The sequence below is a fragment of the Oreochromis niloticus genome, linkage group LG18 (genome assembly GCF_001858045.2).
Source record: "Oreochromis niloticus isolate F11D_XX linkage group LG18, O_niloticus_UMD_NMBU, whole genome shotgun sequence".
NCBI classification, from domain to species: Eukaryota; Metazoa; Chordata; class Actinopteri; order Cichliformes; family Cichlidae; genus Oreochromis; species Oreochromis niloticus.
The window spans coordinates 16,226,982-16,251,324 of record NC_031982.2 but is presented as its reverse complement, the minus strand read 5'-3'; the positions used below and the strand labels follow the sequence as shown (position 1 = coordinate 16,251,324).

At 41.1% G+C, this 24,343-nt stretch overlaps 3 protein-coding genes across 4 annotated transcripts in view; 1 reads left to right on the top strand and 2 right to left on the bottom strand.

The window, feature by feature from the left end:
• Positions 1 to 2,891: 2,891 nt before the first annotated feature.
• LOC109194297 (solute carrier family 12 member 9) lies at positions 2,892 to 14,702 on the bottom strand. The gene is made up of 14 exons (XM_019347603.2): positions 14,345 to 14,702; positions 12,386 to 12,520; positions 10,654 to 10,791; positions 10,466 to 10,572; positions 9,994 to 10,195; positions 9,691 to 9,798; positions 8,796 to 8,907; positions 8,326 to 8,483; positions 7,766 to 7,842; positions 5,392 to 5,516; positions 5,080 to 5,272; positions 4,797 to 4,971; positions 4,392 to 4,538; positions 2,892 to 4,245 (listed from the first exon to the last, which is right to left on the bottom strand). The coding sequence occupies exons 1-14, from the start codon at positions 14,544 to 14,546 to the stop codon at positions 3,359 to 3,361; spliced, it is 2,766 nt and encodes a 921-aa protein (XP_019203148.1). The 5' UTR covers positions 14,547 to 14,702; the 3' UTR covers positions 2,892 to 3,358.
• A 163-nt stretch (positions 14,703 to 14,865) lies between these two features.
• On the bottom strand, positions 14,866 to 19,100 carry thpo (thrombopoietin). 2 transcript variants are annotated; one of them, XM_019347606.2, is made up of 5 exons: positions 18,885 to 19,100; positions 18,672 to 18,796; positions 18,397 to 18,447; positions 17,559 to 17,723; positions 14,866 to 15,766 (listed from the first exon to the last, which is right to left on the bottom strand). In XM_019347606.2, exons 1-5 carry the CDS (start codon positions 18,895 to 18,897, stop codon positions 15,620 to 15,622), a joined length of 501 nt encoding a protein of 166 aa, XP_019203151.1. In that variant the 5' UTR covers positions 18,898 to 19,100; the 3' UTR covers positions 14,866 to 15,619. The 2 variants fall into 2 exon arrangements, with proteins under 2 accessions (XP_019203151.1, XP_019203150.1); XM_019347605.2 differs by having other exon boundaries at positions 18,397 to 18,483; positions 18,885 to 19,056.
• Positions 19,101 to 20,018: 918 nt separating this feature from the next.
• The window catches only part of clcn2a (chloride channel, voltage-sensitive 2a), a 60,189-nt gene continuing 55,864 nt past the window's right edge, over positions 20,019 to 24,343 (top strand). Inside the window, exon 1 of the mRNA XM_025900266.1 lies at positions 20,019 to 20,726. The gene's annotated coding sequence lies outside the window, so the exon portion shown is untranslated. The remainder of the gene's footprint in view (positions 20,727 to 24,343) is intronic.

Below are 24,343 nucleotides of genomic sequence, written 5' to 3'. Positions count from 1 at the left end.
AGCAATAAACTGAACTCGTTTCTGCTCATTATTCACTTTATCTCTTTATAAACTCTCTATAAGCTTTGCAGCTCTCCGGTCAGCTCAAATGACTGAGAGCAGGTGCTCATTAACATTTTCAAAGTGGAGCAAAGGTGGTGACACTGGGTGGATACACAGCTGTTTGGTGCTGAAGTGCAGCCCTCAGTATTTGTCTTTCATTCTGACTAATCCTCTCAGTGTGATTTCTCTCCATTTAACTGCTGTGTTTAAATCCTTGCCCAGCAATGAGACTCCAGTAGTCTTTTTGTCATCTCCTCCTCTGTCCTCTCCCTGACTGCCAATGCCCATTGGACTTGTTCCCCACTCAAATCAAGCTGTGCATACAATTACTCTGCATGTTTAAAAGAGCAGCTAAGTAGAGAGTTAGACTCTGTATGTATTTAACCTGGCTTTTTTTTAATAATTACATTCAAGAAACCAGCTGTTCTTTTTGTGGCTGCTCATCTCATTCACTGCTCCTGGAGACTGGACCAGGAATCTCTCTCTCTCTCTCTCTCTCTCACTCACACACACACACACACACAGACAAGAGGAGAGTCTGATTGTTTGGAAAGATTTAGGTTCAGGGGTGGATACTAGAAGGTGTTTTCATTTGTGAAAAACCAGTAAGTAAACATAATTGTTTTGTTAGGAGCATTTTTCTTTGCTTTTCTTATAACCCCTGACTGGCTCTTATTTGTCATTTTGGACACTGATGTGTCAAGGAAATGTGTGTAGATTTATAATCCCCAAAATATATATAGATTTTTAAGATTTCTAGCCTTTAATTTAGTAATATTTCACTTCTAACTGCCGAACATTGTAATGTTCTACCGTAAGCAAGGCTAACAGGCCTAAAATGGAAAGATTTGCTGCACCAGAAGCCTGTAGACCAGGGGTGGAGAACTCCAGGCTTCAAGGGTCGGTGTCCTGCAGGTTTTAGATGTGTCCTTGATCCAATACAGCTGATTTAAATGGCTAAATTACATCCTCAACATGTCTTGAAGTTCTCCAGAGGCCTGGTAATGAACTAATCATTTGATTCAGGTGTGTTGGCCCAGAGTGATATCTAAAACCTGCAGGACATCGGCCCTTGAGGCCTGGAGTTCCCCACCCCTGCTGTAGACCAATCCCAACATTATTAAATCAATCGCAGACAAGAAAAAACTGCACAGGTTTGTATTGCACTCCTTTGTATTTTAAGCAATTTATAATTTAAGCAATAATATTTGTTATTTCAGTCACTAATATAGGTTGGATTCTACCTAATCAAGCATCTTTAACACTCAGAAATCTGCGAGTGTTTGGAGCTCAAGATTAAGCTGTTACAAGCTCTAAAAAAAAAATGTATTCATACCCAGTATTTCACATTATGTCAGAACAACAGCACTTTCTTACTTTTTTGTTCATGGACTACAGCAATCTGCATTTAAAAGTATCACAGCCTGGAAGTGTTTTTATTAGTCTGACCTTCAGCTTAAAACCTTAAATATAAAAGATGGGCCAGACTTGATGTGCGCCCACAGTCAGATCACAGGTGCTGGTGCACTATTGCTTCTTTGTGACTTCTAAGTAAATGCACTCATTAGAAAAGTCGAGAAAAAAGGTACCTCTGTGTCCTTGGATCTGCCGCCATCTGTGAACAAATTCCCTCCCACATACTGTTTGACAGCAATGTGTAGGTGGGTGTTGTTTTCTGCTGTAAACCCATTAGAATTTCTCTAAATGCGACATGCCGCTGGCTCTTATTCAGTATGCACCGCCTCACCCACCACAGCATACATGTGCGCAACAATAGTGTCATTCAGAAAATCTTCACTGTATTTTAATTATCTTTTAAAGCAACAGATGAGTTTGTCTTGTTATCAAATAATCTACATCATATTCTTATTTTAAAACTATCTTGTGGCACAAAAACAGTGTGCAGATATAACATCTGCACACTGGATTTATTCTGGGGGCAGACAAGTAAAAATCCCATTATGAAATAATTATAGTACAACACAGTCTGGATAAAACAGTCATGTCTTTAATGATCGTCTTCAGTAATCACTCACAGCTCAGGCTGGAAAAACTAAGTCTTGAATTTAGTAGTTCAAAGAAACTTCTTTAGCAACAGCATTGTTTCCTGGAGATGCTGATAAGGAGTGCACAATGAGTATTTGGGGGATTTCTTGATTTTCCAGCCTTGCTCAGCTCACATCACAGCATTTCAAGGTGGTTATAGACCAAAATAGCTTCTTTTTCTTTAAACCATCTGTTCATTTAATTGTGCACCCCAGGTCAATGTCATGTTGCATGACCCAGCCTGTGGCATAGCGCCTTGACATTCTCCACTAACATTTGACTTAATTTTAGCTCCCTCAGTGCTAAACAAATGGTGCTTTGGTGTTTGTATACAGCAAACATCATCCTCCTAGAAGTCATATCCAAAATAATAATGAAAACACTTGACTCCAAGTTTAATTTGGTACACATAGGACTCTATTATTAGTTTAGTTAGACTGACTTGGTCCATAATTACGACTCAGAAGGAGATCCTGTCAGCCCTGAGAAGTTTTCAGACGTTTTCCTGGGAACTGCATTCTATATTTTGGCAAGGGAGCCGATCATAAACAGACCGACCACGTGAAGAGTCTGTTCTAAATGAGCAGATCACTCTATATTAGCTTATTTGTAGTACACATTCAAATAGATGGTATTTGCACCACTGTGGTGCACTAAGAGCCTTGTAAATTCTTACTTGTATAGCTGTGATCACCGTGGCCAGTTTACTAGGCAAATATTGCCCTCTGCAGGTTCAACAGGTAACACTCAGGTGTAACTCTGTAAAATCAAGTAGCTAACAACTATTAACTACAAACAGGCCATTCAGGTAATACAATCATTTATTTTTCTATAAATCTGTGCCAAATTTAAAGCACACAATAGCAAGATTACACCCAACTGTGGCAGCAATATTTTAGCAAATAAATGAGAATCTAATACATCAATATATAATCAGCCGTCTACTAATACAATCATCTCCTCTCACACAAAAAAGTGCAGATTAATTTTCTTAATGCCACTATGGCCTAATCTCAGTTTCAAAGGGATAGGCTCAGCTCCCTAAAGCACTCATGTTCGTTGGTGTATTAGTGGGGAAAAAATAGGTGTGTGTGTAACATTCATGTTTGATTAAAGTTTAAAACTGAGATTTGCGGCATCAATGTTTTTATCGTTTGTGATACTGTGGTTGACGGCTCTAACATGTTAATAAATCGGGAGGCAACAGGCACAGCCCCATCCATGAACGATACTAGATTCTGCTAGTTGATGACTAAGAGTCAGGAAAATTCTAGATGTCAGTTGTAACCACAGGAGTGACTCCGTGCACGAGCAATGTCGGCCCAAGGTTTCGACTCAACAGGTCCACCTGGTGCAGGTAGGCACGGTAACGGCTTCTATCAGCTGTGGGGTGTGGCAAATACAAGAAACGCACAGCTGGCTGAGGGACACCATGACGGCAAATCATATCGTTGACCGCACAGATGTACTCATCTGTAAGTTGAGAGGCATTATTGGGATATGTCTGGTTACAGTCTTCTCTCTCATCTTCCTCATTCTGTTCGGCCCTTTCTCTTTGCCTCTGCCAGTGCAGCACCACCACCTCATCCCAAGCCACCATCTGCACCTGAGCTGAGATCCTTAGATCCCTAAGCATACCCTGGAGCTTTGCTTCCTCCTTTTCTTGCAGACTGTAGCCAGCCTCCATGCACAAGAAGAGTCGGACTCTCGCCTGGTTCCAGGCACGGGAATCGTGAAGCACGCAAGCCAGCTGGAGAAGAAACAATGAGCAGATGCCAACATAACCATGGCTGTCCGGCTGAAGAAGATTCATAGGCCACACATCAATGAATGGCCCGGCCACACCTCTGATCTTTCTTCCTGTCCCTAACACTCTGTCCCGGTTGAACTGGTCGAAATACCGAGCCAGAGTCACATTCTTTCCCATTTTTACAGCATCAGCAATCACAGACACGTATTCCTCTTCCTGGAGGTCTTTGGGGTCCTCAGCACCCCGCAGACTGGGAAAGAAGGGAGAGCGTTGCGCTCCAGGATCTTTGGTTGAACAGACTGTATCAAAGCTATGGCCTGTAGACAGGAGAATATGACCTTGGAGGTGGTCTTGAGGAGTGCAGTCATCATAGAAACCCAAGACAAGGGTGTTGGGCCTCATTCCACCTAGAATTAAAGACTTGTATCAACTGTACTTTGAATAAGAAAAATATGAATGATAAAATTATGTATTTTAATGAAAATGCTGCCATAACTACTGCTCAGTGATAGACAGGACCTAATCCTACAACAGTAAAGGTAACGCCACCTACCAAAGCCAGAGATGAAAAGCAAATTCTGAACGCCGTGTCGGACGGAGTCGGCCAGGGTCAGGTTGACAAACGCTTTGATTTTCAGATGATCCACTAAACAGAGCCAGGAGTCATATCGACTCTGCAAAGGATCAGAGGGCAGCTCATCTGCGCACGCACGCACACACACACACACACGCAATATAACTAGAATCAGACTTTCATAAGGAAAACAAGAAAACTTTTTTTTAACACTTTTCCCTCTCACTGTGAAATCTTGTTAACTTTAGGACTCATTAAAACTGATTTACACAGAAATAACAGCTCTTTTCATCAAAGACTATCACTGAGGTACAAATATCCCCCTGTAAGACCTAAAGTACTCAAGAATCCACTAGATCGGGCTCCAGCGTACACATTTCTTACCCAGCAAACCGAGCTTTACGTGTCCAAGCACATAGAGGCCGCTCTTCTTCAGATCATTAATGAAAGTCATGAGGCCTGTACAGCTGCGAGGGTTTGCAACCATCAGAAGCACCTGGGGCCTCCAGAACTTAACATGGTCCTTTCGCACATCCAGCATCAATAAGTACTTACGCACCTTGGTAATTACGGGGAAAAAGTAGTAAATAATGATTAAAAATAAGTGATTCATGCATATTTAAGTCATATTTGTGATTCATGCGAGTGAAAAACACTGTTTATGCACCTGGTGGAAGATGAGGGCCTGGCTGATGTAGCCCCAGTTGCTGATGGGCCCCAGGTAGTGGATAAGCATCAAGAGTAGCAGCATAAAGGCTATGCTGGCAAATGCATAAATTGCATTGATCAAAAATATCATGATGAGGCAGCCAAGGATGCCCAGAGTGCAGGTGTGCCATGTAAAGAAACGGAACGACGGTCTAAATGAAAAAAATAAATAAATAAAAATGAAAGAACATGGTATGAAAATGTTCCATTTTGGTTTTACCCGTGCAAATAAAATCTAAAGCAGAAAGGTAAGCCTTACGCTGCACTGTACCTGAAGTTTGGTGCAGAAGCCCATTCGAGAGCCAAACAGGCCAGGTTCACAGCAGCATACACCAACAAGAAGAAGATGGCTACAATACCAGCAATGGTGTTCAATTTACCAGCAAATAGCACCATCTAGTGGGGGCGATTGGAAACAACAGGTTTTAGTGAAAATTAAGAGTGGCTTTAGTAGAAAATCTCAAACTGATATGCCAGTGAGACCAAAAATTCTTCTCTTTTTTGTCCAGAAAAATATCCAGTCAAATGATACCAAGGGAACAGGCTTTGACACGCATCACTAAAATGCAACAGAACAATGTTTGCAACAATAAAACTCAACATACGTAGACTATGATAGCTTTGAACCCCCGGCTGCCTCGACACCACAAATTTAAACAGCTACACTGTATCTGAATGTACAGGATAAAATTTAAAATACAAAAATCCTTTCACTCTAGCTAATGAGCCGAAGCCAAGCAGCATGGTACTGAAAGAATTCACTTATTAGTTTGACAACATTTAGCTCCGTCTCCCTGCCAAAACCTTTCAAGCTGTGAGTCCTCTTCACTCGACAAATGAGCGAAAATCTGAAGCTGAGCACAACGATGCTCAAAGTCTTTTTGCATCGCTGAGCAGTGGCTGAAGAATCAGCAAAGTTAAATGAGCTATTAGTTTGTCTGCTCTTGATTTTTCTTCCTCTGTTCCAGCTTTAAGCTTTCATTTACAATCATCTCCAAACAGCACTGCACCTTTAGCAAACAGTGTATGACGTCAGTGCTGATGCAGCATCACTACACATATCCTATTTTTATTTTTTTCCACCTGTATTAGAAACAGAAGACAGGGTGGATGTGGAAAGCTTTTCTTTTCTTTTTAAAATTACTTTTCTTAATATGCTATTACTGGCTTTTTCACTAGGTTTCAAATTTTATTCAGGGTCCATAATTCAGACCAAGAGAACAAGAACCCTTCAAAACGTGACTTGGACACTTTAAGTCTGGTTAACTTTTGAATCTGAGCCTTCGGCACCTTGGCAAAGCTACAAGAAGCCCCCCAAGCTTCGCCTATTCACAGTTGCCACTGTAAACATGTTCATGCATTTGAGGGCGTCTACACGTCTGATGGCAGAGCCATACTTGGCGAATGGGCAACAAGCTGGTGCACTGATGTGCATGACCTTGGTCTTAGAAGTGTTAAGGTATAGACTGAGTAGCACTTTTGGGTCTGTGCAGAAATTATTTTGCAACTTCAATCATGTCTTCAAGAAGGCAGATGTTATCTGCAAAATCGAGGTTCTGAAGGATAACAGCTGCATGCTGGGAACCTTCTCTGAGTGGGGCCATCAGTACTGCAATGCGTGTAGAGTATGATTGTAAAGGTGCAAGTGGATTTCCCTGAAGGACACCAGAGTTGATGGTCAGTATGCCCCATTTCTCACTCTGGGGTTAGTTCAGGAGCTGAGGTATTGGCCCTGACTGACTATGGGCCAATGTTGATCATATTAATGTACTAGTTTGAGCAGAAGGTGGTTGTAAGTAAGGGTGATGGCATCTACAGTCTTCAAGAAGGGTGAGGTTTCCTCTTGTTAGTATACCTGACAGACCTCAACATCAACATCAATGGAGAGAAGTTTTAAAAAGCAGTATTTTCCAAGTGTTAGGTCTTCCTTCACCTTTATATGAAATTTTCTTCAGTTTTCTAGCCAGAGAGCTCAAAAACTAGTTTTCAAAGTGATGATCAGGTAAAATCTGACCTAATCAAAGACAGGCTGCCGTCTGTGGTGATGTGAATGAACTCTGCAGTGTTTTCAGTTAGTAGTTAATGAGTATGTCCTACGAAGAGGTGATTAGCCACATCTGCACCCAGCAGTCTTTTTGTGCCATCCTAAATGTTTCCAGGAGGAGCCCCATCACCTACAGAAACCTACTGAAGATCTTGAGTGTCACCCGCAATCACTGACTCCCTCATGATGGCCATGTGATGCTTTAACATGAGACGACTGGGGCTGTCTCACTGTGGGACACAGATGTTAAGAGGTAGTGGGGCGGACCATCTCTGACTCTCAAGAAACTGATTGAAGAGGACATTAGACTGCAGAAAGAAAATGTGTGTCATGCTGAACTGAGGTGTTTGGAAGAACTTCATAGTATAACCAAGAAGAATTGGAGGATGATGTGCCTGCCCTTTACCATTCATCTATTTTCATGAGGTATTTAGAATTGGTTGCTGTATCCTGGATTACTGGGTACGTGTAAACGATCAGTGTAATTAGGCTCAGCCTACGAGCTAATGAGATATCTGCTTTCAAGGTGAGACTGTCTAAACTTCAAGCACAGAGGAAAATGCAATTTGATGTAACATATGATGTTATACTGATATCCTACCTGCACAAGCAACCAAGAGACAAGCACCGAGACCCAGGGGTTTCCACTTTGAGAGGTTTTCCTTGCCAGAGCACCACCTGCAGAGATTTAGACAACTAACAAAAGCAAAGTCTCTCTGTCTGTTTCGCTCATCGTCCCAAATCCAATAAATAACTGAGTCACCACACAAGGATTTTTTTCCCTTCTGAGAAAGTCAACACCGCGTGCCATCTGTTGTCAAACGAAGCTTTCCAGATTAACATGTCTCCACTTGGAAAATGACACATGATGAAATTAATAACAAGTGACAATTTCTCACATTTGAGATGGAGACCCAGCTCAGCAGATGGCTGAATATTAAAATGTCGACTCAGCTATAGAAGACCAGATGAGTTGGATATGCTTTTATATAATCCAGATCAACACTTCAGCCCTGATCATTAGTAATGAACTCCTTTTTATTACAGAAAAGGTCAGCATCCACATCTGATGGTTTCTTATAGGAAATTGTTAATGTTAGAGACAACAAGCAATACAAATTACAATCATCAGTCAGCAAAACACATGCTCAAGAATCTCACCAAACAGGTCATCTTTGGACAGGGCGTACAGCACCCTGGAGGCTCCAATAAGGTTACTCATTGCTGCAGACAGGGCCGAGGAGTAAATGCCGACTGTGACCATTGGTGGCAATATATTAATGTCCCCCAGGAAGCTGTAGTCTCTTTGGAGAAGATAACTAGGAGAAATTAGGAAAATTTGACATGTGAAACTAGTTGTAAAGTCTAAAAAGTTTATTAAATTTTAATTACATAGTTCTAATTCACAACAACAGTCACCTCAAGGTAAGGATGCTACAACATTAGAAAGAAACAATCAGACGATGTCCTGTGAGCAAGCACTTGGTGACAGTGGGAAGGAAAAATTCTTTTTTAACAGACACTGTTTTGTTTTCACAGATCCGACTCTGAAAGCAGCGACTGTCAACATTTTAAACGAGAGTAGTTGTTTATACTTGTTTCAGAGTGTCTGTGTGTGTTGTGTGTCTAACCGGTCACAGGACCACGCCGCCAGCAGACTCAGCACATTGTATGTGATGAAAGTTGTAAGAACAGCGGCAAGAGTTCCTCTCGGGATGGAATAGCCAGGGTTTTTCAGATCACCTGAAGGAGGAAAAATAAATCAGCATTCATGTTGAACACATTTAAACATAGTAAGATTAAGGTTTGGCCAAACTCAGACCTTTCCCACATTATACACCATGTGCCGAATTTGTGCCTGGATCCAAGAAAAACCTGCAGTTCTAGAGACGCGTTAGTCAACACATTATTTTGCTCTGCAATCAGGCGATTACCTACAGCTTGTTATGTACACACAGCATATTTTTCCATTTGCCCTTTCAGGCTGTCAACAGTTGCTGGTAAATACAGTGCTGTGAAAAAGTATTTTTCCCCTCACTGATTTCCTTGCATGCGAGTCACATTTGCATGTTTTATTTCAAACAGAATTTAACAATAGAAAAAAATAACCAGAGTAAATACAAAATGCAGTTTAAATGTTTAAATTATTTCCTTTAAGAGAAAAAAAATGCTATTCAAATCTGCCTGGGTCTATGCAGTAATGTAACAAGTTATTTGATGAATAACTTGAATTTGATGATCTGTGTGACAAATATAAAAACAAAGAAATTAGGAAGAAGGAAAATACTTCTACACACCACAGCAGCTAAAAAAACCAAAGGTAAATTTTAAAAACAAAATCATTGTAATTTATTTGATATTAATAACTACAGGTTTTTACTCTGTGGCCTCTAACAGGACTTTCTTTTATGGCTTTTGCGAGAATTATAACACGCAGCACGTTAAACTTGTTTTCATCATTCCTGAAGTGACACACAGCTAGAGAAAGGCACCACTGCTTCCCTAATTTCTTTAATGAAGTTTTACCTGACATGTTGGACCCTGCCATGATTCCAGTGCAGCCGTTGAACATGACCGCAAATACTCTGGCAAAACTCATCATGGCACCAGTGGTGTAGTCCACCGTGTAGGCGGCTAAAGGGAGTGACAGGAGGGTCGACTGTGTCATTTAGACAAACAAGAAGGATGTTTGAATGGAAATGTCAGCATTTTTTACTAATTCAAGGCGTTAGTGGAAAACTGGATCTGTAATTGCATTTTTGTTCTCCTTACAAAGCAAAAACTAAATAAAAGCCAATCAACACATGTGGTGACATGTCCAACGCTTACGGAACAGGTTTCCCTCCAGCGTGTGTAGCCTGAAGCCAGTATAATTGGCAGTGCTCATGCTGGTGGTGTTCACTGCAGACGTATGTGGCAAAGTCACCACGGTGGGCCCCACAATGAAGAAACTAATGAAGATCGAAGCCAGGACTGTCATGACTACGATGAAGATAACGAAGGTGGCTTTTGCATAGATGTGGGCTCCCACCTGTAATCATAAGCTGGTAAAGTTACTCCACTTAAATATTAAATATCTATACATCGTTTCTATGCATGAATCAAAAATTCAGATATAAACATCAAAAGAAAAGTATAGTTTAAAAAAAAATAAATTTGGAACAGTAATTATTGTTGATTTAAAACATTCAAATTCCTCAGTTCTAAATCTTTATTTGTTTAACTCAAAAAATACAGTGAATATATCTCAGTAATTTTAGAATATATCTAAAAGAAGGGCAATGAAAAACTCCAATCTCACCAGACACACAATGAAACACAGGAAAAGCAGGGCGGTGCCATAAAGCAGAGACCACCAGTATCCTGACGGCAGCACGTGATGGTGACCTGCAGCAGCTGCAGCACCCTCTTAGTGACAGTAAAACAGAGTTAGTATGGGACATGTAGATGGGACATCTACATGTCCCATCCTGTCCCAATGGACTTCACCTTCTGGGACCCCGAAGGTAGATGTAATAGCCTCGACCAAACCCAAAATGTAGAGAGCACTGCTGCAAATGTTGGCAAGGAAAAACATGATCCCAATGCTGCCACCAAACTCTGGACCCAGGGCTCGGCTGATCATGTCTGGTGGTCCAAGTTGAGGAATTTCTGACTTGAGGGTGGCAGTGGAATAATTAGTTTTCCCCTGGGGGGGGTCTTAAAGGACTGAAATGACCAAGTGTCACGAACATGGATGAATGCTCTAAATTAGAATGAAAGTTTTTTTCAATGCTTCACTTCTAATCTCCTGAGAGAGAATACAGTGGACCATCATTACAAGAAAAGAGAAAGAGCTAATGGTCTACGACTGCTGGAACTGATCGTGTTAATAAGGATGGATTTTTTTATTGCATCCCAGGACTTATTTAAATAGTCTTCAGTTGTCCAGTTTTAGTGAGGCTGTGCAAATTGTTGCCTCAGCTTTCTGATCTCGCATTCATTTTTTTCCTCCGTAAAACTTAGAGATGGTTGTGTTAAAAAAATAAAAAATAAAATAAAAAAATCCAAGCAGCAGATTTCTGAATACTCAGACCAGTCCGTCTGCCACCAACACACATGCAACATTCAAACTCACTTAAATCTATTTTGTTCCCCATTTTGATGCTCACTTTAAACTTCAGCTGGTTGTCTGAACAATGTTAAGTTACTGCCAAGTAATTGGCCGAATAGTTATTTGCTGTCGTAAACGGTTGAACAGGCGTACCTAATAAAGAGGCTAGTAAGCATATAAAGTTTGAGACAATGTAATATTTAAAGGTAAGCCACTGCATCAGTTAAAACCTAATTTGTGAATTATTTGCAGGCTTTAGGATTATCATGTATTATTTTATTTTGGGAAGGACGTACAAGGGATCATCTCTTCATTTAGAATAATAATTTTAAAAAAAAAAAAATTAAAAAAAAAAAAAAAGAGTGGGCCAGTAGGTGAGCAGCAAAGCTCAAAGGAATAATACTGATTTACTTTTGATGCTGGTGTCTTTTTTTATTTGAATTTTAACCATCTTTTATCTAGCCTGCATGAAAGTACACATGGACCAAAGCTAAGACACGCTTTAAAAGGTGCACAACTCAAGACAACTTGCTGCCATCGCACAATTAAGCAGCCTAATTTAAGTGTGGCTGCATTCTCTTAGAACCACGGCATCTTTTCCTGAATTCGAATGACATCTCCTTCACGTCTTCCCTTACATAACCTTAAGACATTTTCAAAGTCAAGGGAAGACCTTTGACTGCAGCCAGATTCTTAAATATAAAACGGCAAAGCTTGGTCTCAATACTTCCCCTTTAAGACGGCATCTAAAGACCTGAAAAGAAACAAAGGAGACACCTGTGCAGCTAGAGCAGGGGTGCCCAATCCCAGTCCTCGAGAGCTACCGTCCTACAGCTTTTAGATGCATCCTTGTTCCTGAATCAAATGAATGGCTTGTTATCAGGCCTTTGCCAAACTTGGTGGCATACAGAAGAGGTAATCAAACCATTTGATTCAGCTGTGTTGGAGTAGGGATGCATCTAAAAGCTGCAGGACAGTAGCTCTTGAGGACTGGGATTGGGCACCCCTGAGCTAGAGGATATACAGCAATAAAGCAAATCAGAGGGGAAAAAAATAAGTGTGTTAATCAATTCTTAACCGAAGTGTGATTTGAAAGGCCACTCCCCTCTCTAAGCAATAAAAGGATACAGTAGGCACCTCCAGCATCTAGAGCCCCATTGGTGGAGATTGCACAGACGGAGAGCACCGTCATTGTGATGATGAAGTAAGCCACCAGGAGCATGGCAATAGAATGGTACAGCCCTGCTTGGCCCACAACAAATCCTGTAATAAGCAAGTAACAGCACATCTTTCACTGAACATCCATTTCTTTATCTCTTTAAACCTTCTAGCATCATTTTTTTTAATGATCAGAGAAGAGAAATAACATTTGCTGCAGTTTGAATGCTCATGAGCACAGCTTGCAGTAGTTACTTCTCCAAACTCAGCGCCCTTATTCATGAGTACAGGTTGGACTGTTTTACAGGCTGACGTGATAACTATCAGAGCCTGACTGCACAGCTTCAGTATCAGTCTATTTTCTACACATGTAAGCACAATTTTCCTCAAACAGTGAGTGTGCAGTGCAGAGTGGAGGCCCGAAGTCTACTCAGATTCAACAGGCATGGAGATCTTTGAATAGCAAGCCATAATCACCTCAGCTGCATTCATGTCATTGGGAGTAGATTACTGTTTGTCCTCGATTTAGCTTTTTTACAAATCCAAATGATACAAAATGCTGCAGCCTGACTTCTAACATGTTTCAGTAAGCAAGCCCAGATTACTCCTGTTTTACTTTCCACCTACTCCCACTTTATTTCAGAATTTGAGTTAAAGTAGTCATACTAATCTTAACACCATACAAAGTGCTATGGTCCAGACTATTTATCTCAAATTCTTGCTGCTTGCAGGATTCGCTAACAAGCTCTTTAGTAGTTCATTAGGGGGACTGGGAATAGTCTCCCACGCCAGCTATGTTTTGCTATTATTTACTACGATTTTTCTTTTCGTATATTATTTTGTTGAACAGCGCTTTATGACTATGTCTGTGGAAAGCATTTAATAAATGTAAGTGCTTAACAAACTTAGTAGACAACCCAGTGTAAGGCTTATGCCACAGCTGCCCCACATTAACAGTATTGGTAATGACCAAAATCAGCTTTTACGTTTCTGTAATGGTTAATCCACCAGTTTACACAAGCTATTTAATAGAAATATTTTAAACACTAAAGTTAAATTATTATTGTAGAAAAATAGTAAAGCACTTTAAAGAAAATTATGTTGCCAAATTACAGTTATTTGCTTGCATTACTGAACAGAAAAAAAATAGTTTGCAGTCAAATGTTTTGCCCAATTGATTTCCTATTCAGTCATTTTTCGTTTCAAACAAGTTTTCACACATTTCAAAAACATTTGTGTTTTCTTCTTTTGTATAAAAGGTGTATCATATATCATAATAATACGCACAGGTCTTCAGACAGCTGCTTTAAGAAAAGGTCCAGGCATTTGTAAAAGCAGATGAATGAGCAGGCGCGACAAGAAGGGTATGACCATTAGCACAAGGTTAAGTTTAATCAGCCCACATCTCCCCTGAATATCCATTAAATACACCCACTAGAAGATGAGTTGGATGACCTATAAAACCTAGAGGCCCAGGCTATTTTAGTTAAATGCCACAGGTTTAAACCCCTAGAGGCGTTTGATATTTTATAAAAACAACTTTATGGGAGTTTTTTGTTTTATAAAGTTTCTAAAGGAGAACAAGCCAAGAACCAAACCAAATCAATTCCCCAGTTTGCACCTGTGGATCCTCACAGAGGGCCATAGCACAGGTGAGGCATTGATGTCCAGAGAAAATGAAGAAGAGTTAACCGGTGATATTAGTGAACTAATCATCAGGATTAAATTCAACTAATTTTTAATTCTCCATAACTGAGGAAAAAAATGGGTGTGGGGAGTAAAATATCTTCATATTCTGAAGTCGGGCATGAATGATTGAAAACCACTTATTTGGCTTCAAATAATCCACTGAACACGTGTCAGGACTAATTTTTGTTGAGGTGGAGACTTTATTTTTCAGTCTTTAAAAGATCTCCTGCTGATACTCACCAATCCGCAGGAACACAACAACGCTGAACATGGACAGTAAAGTTGGAATGACGACTCCAAACAGCACCCCGAGCTTCTGAGCCGCCCTATCCTTGGGTCGTCCGGGGTGTACCCCTCCTCTGACCCCGGCGCGTTTAGATCCATCAGGCGGTTCGCCGCTGGTGGTCAGTCGGTAGTGTAATAAAGGCGTTTTTTCTGACATCGTAGATTATCAATAATAACTGGTAAGTGCAACTTTATTTAAAGAAAAGACCGCGTCTATTGTTGCTATGGTGAAACGTGCCATCCACGTCGAGAGCCGCCATTTACCTCCACGCCTCACCTGCACGAGCCCTTCACCTTGGGCAGGTAATTTGCTAATTGGAGAAAAAAATGACGTTGCTTCCTGCAAGGGCTCGTCCAATAATGTCCAGTCTCGTATCCTTATAATTAGCTTCTTATTTGTTCTTATTTGACAACAATCAATTAAAAAAAAAAAAAACAATTAAATGATTAGTAAAAAAAAAACAAAAAAAAAACAGTTTAATGTCTTTCGTCTATATTATAAAAGTCCTGCATCACAATTATTTTGAATAATGTATCTTTAAATGCAAAATATATGAATTCTATCGAGAAATTTCCAAGAACACAGAGATTTCCTGTACTGGAAAAGGAAATAATAATCATATTAATAATAATAATGCTAATAATAATAATAGCATACTTCTTTAGCAATGCTCTTATTTAAAGTGTAAACAAGATAAGATTTAAAAGTGCAAAGAGAAAAACAAACTTCTACTATAAAGATATTGCAGTATTAGCAGGACTGAAGAGCAACAAAAAATGTTGGAATAAGTCTCATTCTGTTTACATCATCAAGCTGAAAAACATCTGGAAACAGGATTTAGATAATACAGATGTTGTCTGAAGGCAATATAAAAACGCTACATGGCAGATTTTAGCCTGTTGTAGGATCTACAGGCTTACAGTCATATTTAAAGCATCTCCACTGTCCTGAAGAATGATACAAAGATAAAACTAAAACAAACAAACATAAAACGCCTCAATATCATACATTCATTTTTCTTATATTCATATTACCCTGGCTTTGCTTTCTCTTAATGACCGACAGATAGTGAAGTATTCACTCTCTTCTGGCTACGGAAAACAGAACATCCATAACAGTGACTTCTGAGAAAAGGTGAGGGAAAAAAATGTAGATCAATCCAGGTTTTGCTTTGATGGGCCTCCTTCGTTAGCGACCCCCGGCTGCAGTAGTGAAAAGCTGCTTCCGTGTCACTGGGAATTGGTGCACCTGTGCGCCAGGCCAATCATGAACCACTCCAGCTTGGCTGAGATCAGCAGGTTGTAACTCATCAGGACTGTTCTCAGACTCTGAGTGCTTCGAGGAACACAAGACAATGATGGAGTCACCACTGGCCCCTGGTGGTTGAAATAGGAAACACAGCAATGATGTGTAGTTTTTAAAATGGAAATGGGGAAGAGCATGAAGCCTGTGAAAATGTTCGGAGTCACCTGGAAATGAGCTTGTTGTTGAACTGGGATATTATTGACAGTAAGTGGTTTGATGACTGTCATTAATGAGCCTCGTTGTGTTTTAATACCACATTCTGTTACCTAATATTATAGTTAAAAAGATCTTTTATTTCCTATTTAATGACGATTTTTTAATTGTAGTAGCACAGCTGATTTTTTTTTCTGCTGTTTAACGAAACTTTAATTGAGTTAATTCAGTAACTGGAGCGTCAGTCTTTTTATGGATGATTATAATTGTAAAATGGACAAAAAGTGTGTGTAGTACACGCTTTATAGAAAAGCACAAACTGACTCTAAACAGCATAAAAATGAAGATTAGATTAGATAAGCATCCAGATAATGGTCTTTGAGGCTGTAAATTAAAAATAACACCCAACTAAGACTGTCCACTAAAGGGTAAAGACGGGCTCACAAATAGGATGATAAAATGGGAGATTTGTACAGGATGCTGCTTAGTTGGAGCCAGGTTGCTCCTACAACAGGACCGAGCAGTAGATCCAAACTATTTAGAGAAGAAGCAGGTAGCAAGTATCCTGATGGAGCGGGCAGCACACTTGTGAGAATGACTTCATGAGGCTTGAACATGCTGAAAATTGAAAATACTGGCGGCCAGCAGTGCTACTCCTCAGCCTGCTAGCACTTATGATATAAATTTGAAAAATCGCAGATGATTTAGTTGAACGTCTGACTTTGACCTTGAGGTCAACATCACTGGGATTCAGACTACTTGGAGATTTCTAGCAGATACACAAGTGGTATGAATCTCAAAATCCTACGTCGCCTCATTCATAAGTTATCACATTCACAATCTTGGGTTACCACACTGCCAGCCTAGCAGGGTGACGACAATACACCATCAGCCTTTTACATCTGAGGGGTAACAGGAAGGCTGCCAAAGGTTTGACATGCTTTGTCGTTTCTTTGACATAAACAAAGCAAAATATTATTATTATTTCAATTAAAAATAATTATTTCTATATTTGTTAGTGCTGTACTAAATTTTCTATTCACTTTACACCTGATTGGATGATTAAAAATATGAGTTTTCATGTCAAATATAATTTCTTTTTGGGTGAACAGCAAACCTGTGCTCACGCACATTGAGCTTAAGTTTGTGGTCTTGCCCTTATGACTTCTGAGAACGACTTTCTCACTAACAAAGTATGCACCGCTATCTTCTTCATGTCCTGAGGAAGGAAAGCTCGGGTCACACAGCATAACATCATCGCTTCCAGTGCACGGAGATTCCAGAAAGACTTACAGACTTACGAGAAACCAGGATATTTCCACGCCAGAGGAAACTGATAATGCCTCTGAATCACATGCAAACCAGTGGTAGAGAAGCCCGTTACATGTGTTCCCTCACGATGTGCGAACTTGTATCAACACAACACGTGTCGTAATGTGTCTGATGTGCTTGAGTGACAGAGACACTCAGTCAGCTTTTGGATTTGCAGGTGAGAAGACATGCAGACTTTAGTTTGACAGTGAAAGCTTCTATGGAGCTGAAATGCTACGTTGCCTAAAGAAAATATCTGAATCCAAGACATTCAGAAATTTTGTGGCCGAATTTACAACTAGTTTAACATTTGCACTTACACTGAACGGCAAATCGGTGCTTACTGGGAGTGCTTGTGAGCTTGTTTGCATGCAATTTGTCACTGTGAGTGCGTCTTACGCTCAGCTGAAGGCGGGTGAGGATGAGCAGGTAGTTGTTGATGTTGTTCTCCAGTCTCTGCAGCAGCAAAGCGCCACATCCTGCCGGTCTGAGGCTCCTTTCAGACTTCACACCCTCGACAAGAAGCCTCAAAGATGCAACTATCTCTCCTCTCTTCTCCCGCTCCTGCAGTTACATGCGCATTCAGAAAAGGGAGGAGAGGTAATAAAATGTTTGGCAGCACTTCATAATAAAGCCAGTGACTTATGGTGCAATTTTCGATCGTTTTACGTGTAATTTTTCTTGATTTAGGGTGTAATTTTCAGTACCTAAAAATACTTAGAACAAACAGGTTTTAAAGGAAAGAAGAAACAAATTATACTTTAAGTATTTTGCTTAATGTGTACCTTTGGTGTATATCAGCATCCTAATGTTTCCCAAATTACCCAAAGTTGACGCGTGAAGCCTAAATATCTATTAGTAATATAATAACGGGAGGTTAAGATTACATAATGAGGAAGTAGTTTCTGTCTTTTCCTCTAAAAAAAGCCCAAAGGTATTATTCTACATATTATATTGACAGTGTAATCTGGGCCTGCTTTATAATAACCCAAAATGTGTTCACTGCTAAATGCTCACAGTATAATTTGTTCCTTAATTAGTTTTAATCCTCCAATTTGATACCAAGCTGTTCTGTTGTGCCCATTGTGCTGAACATTACACCCTAAATTCAGACAAAACACACTGTAAATACTGGGAAATTACACCATAAGGTGTGGGCTGTGGTACAAAGTGCTACCAAATGTTTTAATCAAATCTGCTGCGGTGGAGGATGGATTCATATGTGTGCCAACATTACCGATTTGTGTTCCCAAGATGCTGCGTGAAGCTCGGTGCAGGGTAGCTGAACCTGTGTGGAGAGGGTTGCCGAGCCATTACAGTTACTCTGCAACGGAGGAGACATGGGAGAGACAAGTGACAGAGACAAGACAGACAGGTGGACAGGCTGACTACAGGTAACAACAGACAACAGACGGATTAGATACAGCCTCCAGATGGAGGTTGTGAGACAACCCGTTTCTTTAAAATAAATTGATCTTGAAGCCAGAGAAAGAGAGACAGTGACATTCTTACCAGTGCACTGGACATCTCAGGCACAATATTCAAAGCCTTTCTGGCTGCTCTACTGCACACAAACTCTGTGGACTTGGTCTCACTGTCCCACACTTCAGAGGCTATCATACAGAGCAGCAGAAGTCCTGGATAAGGCCAGAAATACATGCTGAAACTGAGCCGTCCCAAGAAAGTTTGTAATAAAAGACTCATAAGTTAACCTTTTGTACTCACTGCTTAAAGCCATGCCCTGCTTGGCTTCTCCTTATGAGTCCACATTTGTCCCATTAAGAGATGTGCCCAGAAATTGAAAATGTGGAAAATGCCCAGAGTCTGCTGTGGTGTCCTATTTGTCTTCTCACCACTTGATTTCCCACCTTCTCATTCAGTAGTGGGAAGTGCGAGTGTTATCTAGCCTGAGAGCAGGATGTGCTCCAACTTCTCTGCTGCGCAGCATAACAGAATGTTATAAACTGAAAGTGGCATTTTATTGATATCAGCGAGACTATTTTGCTTCTGAATTGGCTGTCGTAGTACTCGGGGAACAGTATCATTGCTGGAAAACAGGTTAATGATCTATTATTGTGAAAGAATCCATTGACACAGCTATCCTGAAGGATATTTACTTTTCGTCCAGGTTAGCGCTGGCCAACAGAAGCCACAGCCAGGGTACATAAACGTCCCCAAACTGTCATAGGGAGCTAAAGGCGCCAGCAGGTGTGTGTGTGTAAGCACCGTAGGTGTATAACCTGTGTGTGATGACATAATGCATGCGTGACTTAATGTGTTTAGAGAATTTGAGGCGCCCTAAATGCTCAGCAGATTGCAAATGTTTCATTTTTTAACAAAAGCTTATAGAAAGACACAGTTTGTAACTTCTAAACAGGCATGCGGTCTTTGCAGGCAGGACAAGGTGACATCACTGGCAACGTGATTACCCATCGCTTAATAGCCTGTAAACATGACAGAGAAGGAGAAGTGAACAGTCTGCACCCGGATGCATGCAATCACCCACCGGGTTGCGCTACCTTTAGGGTCGCAGCTGGAGGACGAAGCGGTGAGGCTCCAGTTCAGCTGCCATGTGAGGGTTAAGGTTAAAAGGAGGCGCATTAGCTGTCAACACACATGGACAGGAGACAGCGTGGGGAGTGCACCATTCATCCTCATTTTCAGTCACACGCGCGCAGCCTCCTACCACCTCAGTCTGGACATTGACTGAGCCCCCCTGTCTTCACCTTCCTGCACCCGGGCTATTTTTGCGTGTCATGATTAAGACGCATGACGCTTAATATGGGACCTTAAAGTGTTTGCGCGCGCGTGTGGTGGTGGTGGTGCCACATGCGAGCAGAGAGAGAGAGAGAGAGAGGGATGCAGAGCATGACCGAGCATCAACACTCAGTCTATGTTCTGTTTCCCCCCTCCAAGCCTCCTTCTGTTTCTGCAGTCGATCCCGGCCGCTGTTAATTAAGACGAATGCGCGACGCGGATCCGCATATGATGAGCGGAGCGCCTGGATTTCTGCACACGAGGAGAAAACTGCGGTCTGTAACACTGACGGTACCCGCATTGCATCACGGACACGACACCCGGTACCCCGCTGTCTCCCTCCCACCTCAGCAGGCGCAGATGAGGAGGCTGTAGCATCTTATCATAGAGTTTCTTTGACTTGTGCTGCCGAGCTCTCAGGCGGCCGGCTGCTGTTGCTCATGGTCTCCAGATTCAGCCAACAGCTGGCTGCTCCTCTGTGCGCCGTTCTGGAGGCGCAAAGCCGGTAATTACGCGCGGTGCTGACAACTTTGGCGCGGCGCTGTATGGAATGCGCACCAGCAACAGGCCATTCTCTGGGATCTACTGAGATTTCCCTTCCTGGGAGTAAAGTGTGATCTTCGGGAGTCATCTGCAATCAGATCGCCTCATCGACTGAGTGAGCGCTACAACCTGTGGCTTTGCGCCACTTTATTTCTGTCAAAATCCGGCTAAGGCGCAATGGAAGGACAGAGCTGACGGTTTTGAATACGCAGCCCGGAGAGCAGGAAAAAAAAGGGAGAGAGGAAGACAGCAGCCCAGGGAAAAAACGTGAGTGCACAGCTGGATCAGTGTCTCTTTTCTGTCTTTTTTAAAGTATCAAATGTCACAAAATGTTCCAAAGTTTGCTCATTTCAGGGTCAAGGGCAAATTCTAACTGAAGGTCTAACTGGGCTTTGGTGTATTTGCTGGTATTCAGGTTTCGTTTTGTCGTTATTTCTTCTCTATCAGCTGTATCAGCCAACAGGAATGAAAGACAACCGAGAAACTTGGCACACAAAACAGAAGGGGCACAGGTGGTTGCACATCTTCATGTTGCAGAGGAATGACTCAAGGTGCTTGTGGCAATGTGGCTGTATCACACATCCATGCCAAATGTTCCATAACAAAGCAACTTTCCCAGTGATCGTATGTATACACCACCTAAACATTCACTTAATTCTAATGACAGGCTTTTTATATAATACGGAAGAGCTTCTTACCTCATGTAGACACCGAGGATCACTGGGTAAGAAACACATCAATCTGTCTGTGGGTTTTTTTCCTCCTGTATGCTGGTGCCACACTGGCCTCCATGCACAGGTGATAGATTTCTAAAAACTCCTGTAGAAATGGAGAGATGTGGGTCAGTGTGCTGGTGCTCGGGGCTGCAGAGCACCCAGTTTCTCTGCTGTCAGGACCACAATACACACAATACCTCTGCCCGTTTATGAATGCCAGGTCCTTGATATAATGATGCCAGTGACACATATTGCTCTCAAGGTTATAATGCAAGGCCGAGTTGGAAGCCCACGGTGCATATGAACACGAAGAGCATGAACGATTGTTTTTTGTGAACGTGTGTGTTTCTGTGCGTGTGTTTTTAGGTAAAATGCCTCAGTGGTCTCTGAGGGCCTGGTTCATTTTGGTGCCTGTGGCCCAGCGCTTTGAACCGGTTGCCTTGCCAACAGCCAATAAGCTGCAGCCTTCTGCAGGACCGTCAGCCAGTCAAACTAGTCCCCACAGGAAGTTATGTCTTAAACCTGTAAAATAGTGTGACATTTTTTATTCAGGATGACCTGAGACTGGTTCAATTCAAGTAGCAGTTTAGAAAAGACTCTTTGGTTTGGCTTTAAAAAAAAAAGTTTGAAACGTCCTGAAACCAAACAGAAAAAATATTGGCAGAAATGAAGTTTTTTTTTTTTTTTGAAGCAGTGAATCCCTGGAACAGTGGTTATCGTTTAGGTGTGAGGCCCACTTGGCAGCACATCTGTCAGGGCAGTAGATTTCACTGCCAGTATGTAGCACCTCTGAAAAGCCTTCCAGTGAAAGCCCAGAGAGATGAATGCTTGCAGTATAATTACTCCGCACATGTGGGAAAAGGAAATGATCTGAATGTGTAGCAAGTCTTCTTGTGTGAGCGTTTAGAGGTGGATACTAGCTCTCCTGAGACACACACATGAACAGATGGGTGACAAATTATAGGAAAAACATGAACACTTGTGCAGGGTTTTCTGTCTCAAATAGGCCTTTGTGTGTGACCGTTGATTAATCTGCACAGAGGAATGGCAATGAGCCTGTGTTACTTTACCTAACAGAAATCTGTGCATTTTTCTGTATTTTATACTTGAATAAATTAAACACTACTTAAAATATAGTCCGTACAATCATAGTAGTTATCTTTTTTTCCCAAGTCCACTTCTGCCTTTAGAGGAAAAGGTCACTCCAAAGCATGTTAAAACATCACATCAAGAAACATTTCTATCCTTGTAGGAATGCGCTCTTACTGAATGACAATGCCCATATTCATTAGTATGAGAATGGCATGAATCATGAGCTGTGGCCTTTGGATCAGTGTGTTTGGTAGGACAATGACCCATCCCTCCAACTGAGCTCCAGAGATTTTTTTAATATCAGTTCAGAGACACTTTGAATCTGTTCTGGCAGCACGCGGTGGCCCGACACCTTACTAAGCCACTTTGTCTTCTTTTTTGTTCTATTATTTCTTTTTATTTGCACCCATCTGTTTATACACACCACAGTTTTATGACTCATAGGAGGAGTGGTTACAAATACTTAAAGGCGATCTGCTGTAGTGTTCATTAGCACAGAGCAGAACTATAAAATACTTCTTGTGGAAATGTTTGGCAGCAAGTTTTCATGCAAAATGCACTTGCAGGCAATGCATATTCTTCCTCAATCCATCCATTTGGCTGTTTTCTTAACCGCAGCTGCACTGGAGCCTATTCAGGCTGTTATTAGACCAGAGGAGTGATACACCCTGCTCGGGTCTACTAGTCTGCTGCCTAAATCTATAGGTGTAGAATAAAGTGTGTTAGAGAGGGTAGTATGAGATTTCAAGTGAACTGCAAAGTTATGATTATAATTTATTCTATATTCTATAATTTGGTGTTTTAAAGTTGGTGCTGACAGCACTATTCAGCACATTTATCCCAAAAATTGGTTCTTTGAGTTAAAATCTTTCAATTTCACATCATTATTCATGCGATTAGATCACATCCGCTTCAGTTTTGAACCGGTTTCCATGTGCTCGTGTGTGCTTTTACTTATTTTTTATTTATTTCTTTACTTTTGGACGAATTGTCAGAAAATACTATTGTTGCGTTCACTGACTGAAGCATGAAAAAGCTTTGCAGAGAGAAATGCATTTTAGTTTCCAGCACAATATGAGGCATTTTCAGCTCGCACATTTTCCACATAAAAAATCTCTTATATTTTCCTCATTTCATCCTGAGAGTGTGCTGCCTTCGTGCTTCAAAGAGTCAGAGAGTTACTGTCATTTTAGCTCAGATTGCATCAACGTGAGAATGTTTAAAAATTTAAGGCCACACAATACAGATTTCTCATGTGAAACTCAGCTTAATTGTTATGGGAGACGCTAAACGACCCGAGAAAACAGTTGCATCTTGTCTGTGGCTCCCAGAGGAGATTTCTAAAGTCAGTGAAAACAACTTTGATCATGTCATCGGGGTTATGTTCGGTTTTAGCACAAAAGAGTACAACACCAACTTAGTTACCCCGCAAATGATGGAGGGCTCAATTACACACACTAATGAGTTGCTTTATGGGAATTCACTTTGACCTTGCTTCAATTTTGCCCACTTCACTTTTCAAGTTTGAGAGATTTTATCACACATCCTGACTTACTTTTTAAAATATCTATGAAGGATTTAATGCAGTCAGATGCTGTGACATAGACAGACAAACAAGATCCTCTACAGGCTTTGCCAAAAGGTGATTGCTGGTATTTAAACTGATGTAAATGACTTGCTGACCTGTAATCTCTCAAACATCTCTCTCTTGAATGATATCAAGCCATTTTGAGACACAAGGTAGAAGCTGCAGTCAGTGATTTTTATATAGCCTTGAAAACATCTCATTAAGATTAAAAATCTGCTTTTAAAGAGACAGCCGACCAAAATACAGGAAAAAAACACGAGTGAGTGAAATAAGTATTTGATCCCCGAGCAAAACATGATTTAGCACTAGATGAAGAAACCCTTGTTAGTGAGTACAGCTATAAGATGTTTCTTGTAGTTGCTCACCAGGTTTGCGCACATCTCAGGAGGGATTTTAGCCCACTCCTCTTTACAGAAGCTTTCAAAGTCTTTTAGGTTTCTTGGCTGGTCTGGAGACTTGCTAGGCCACTCCATGACCTTAATGTGCTT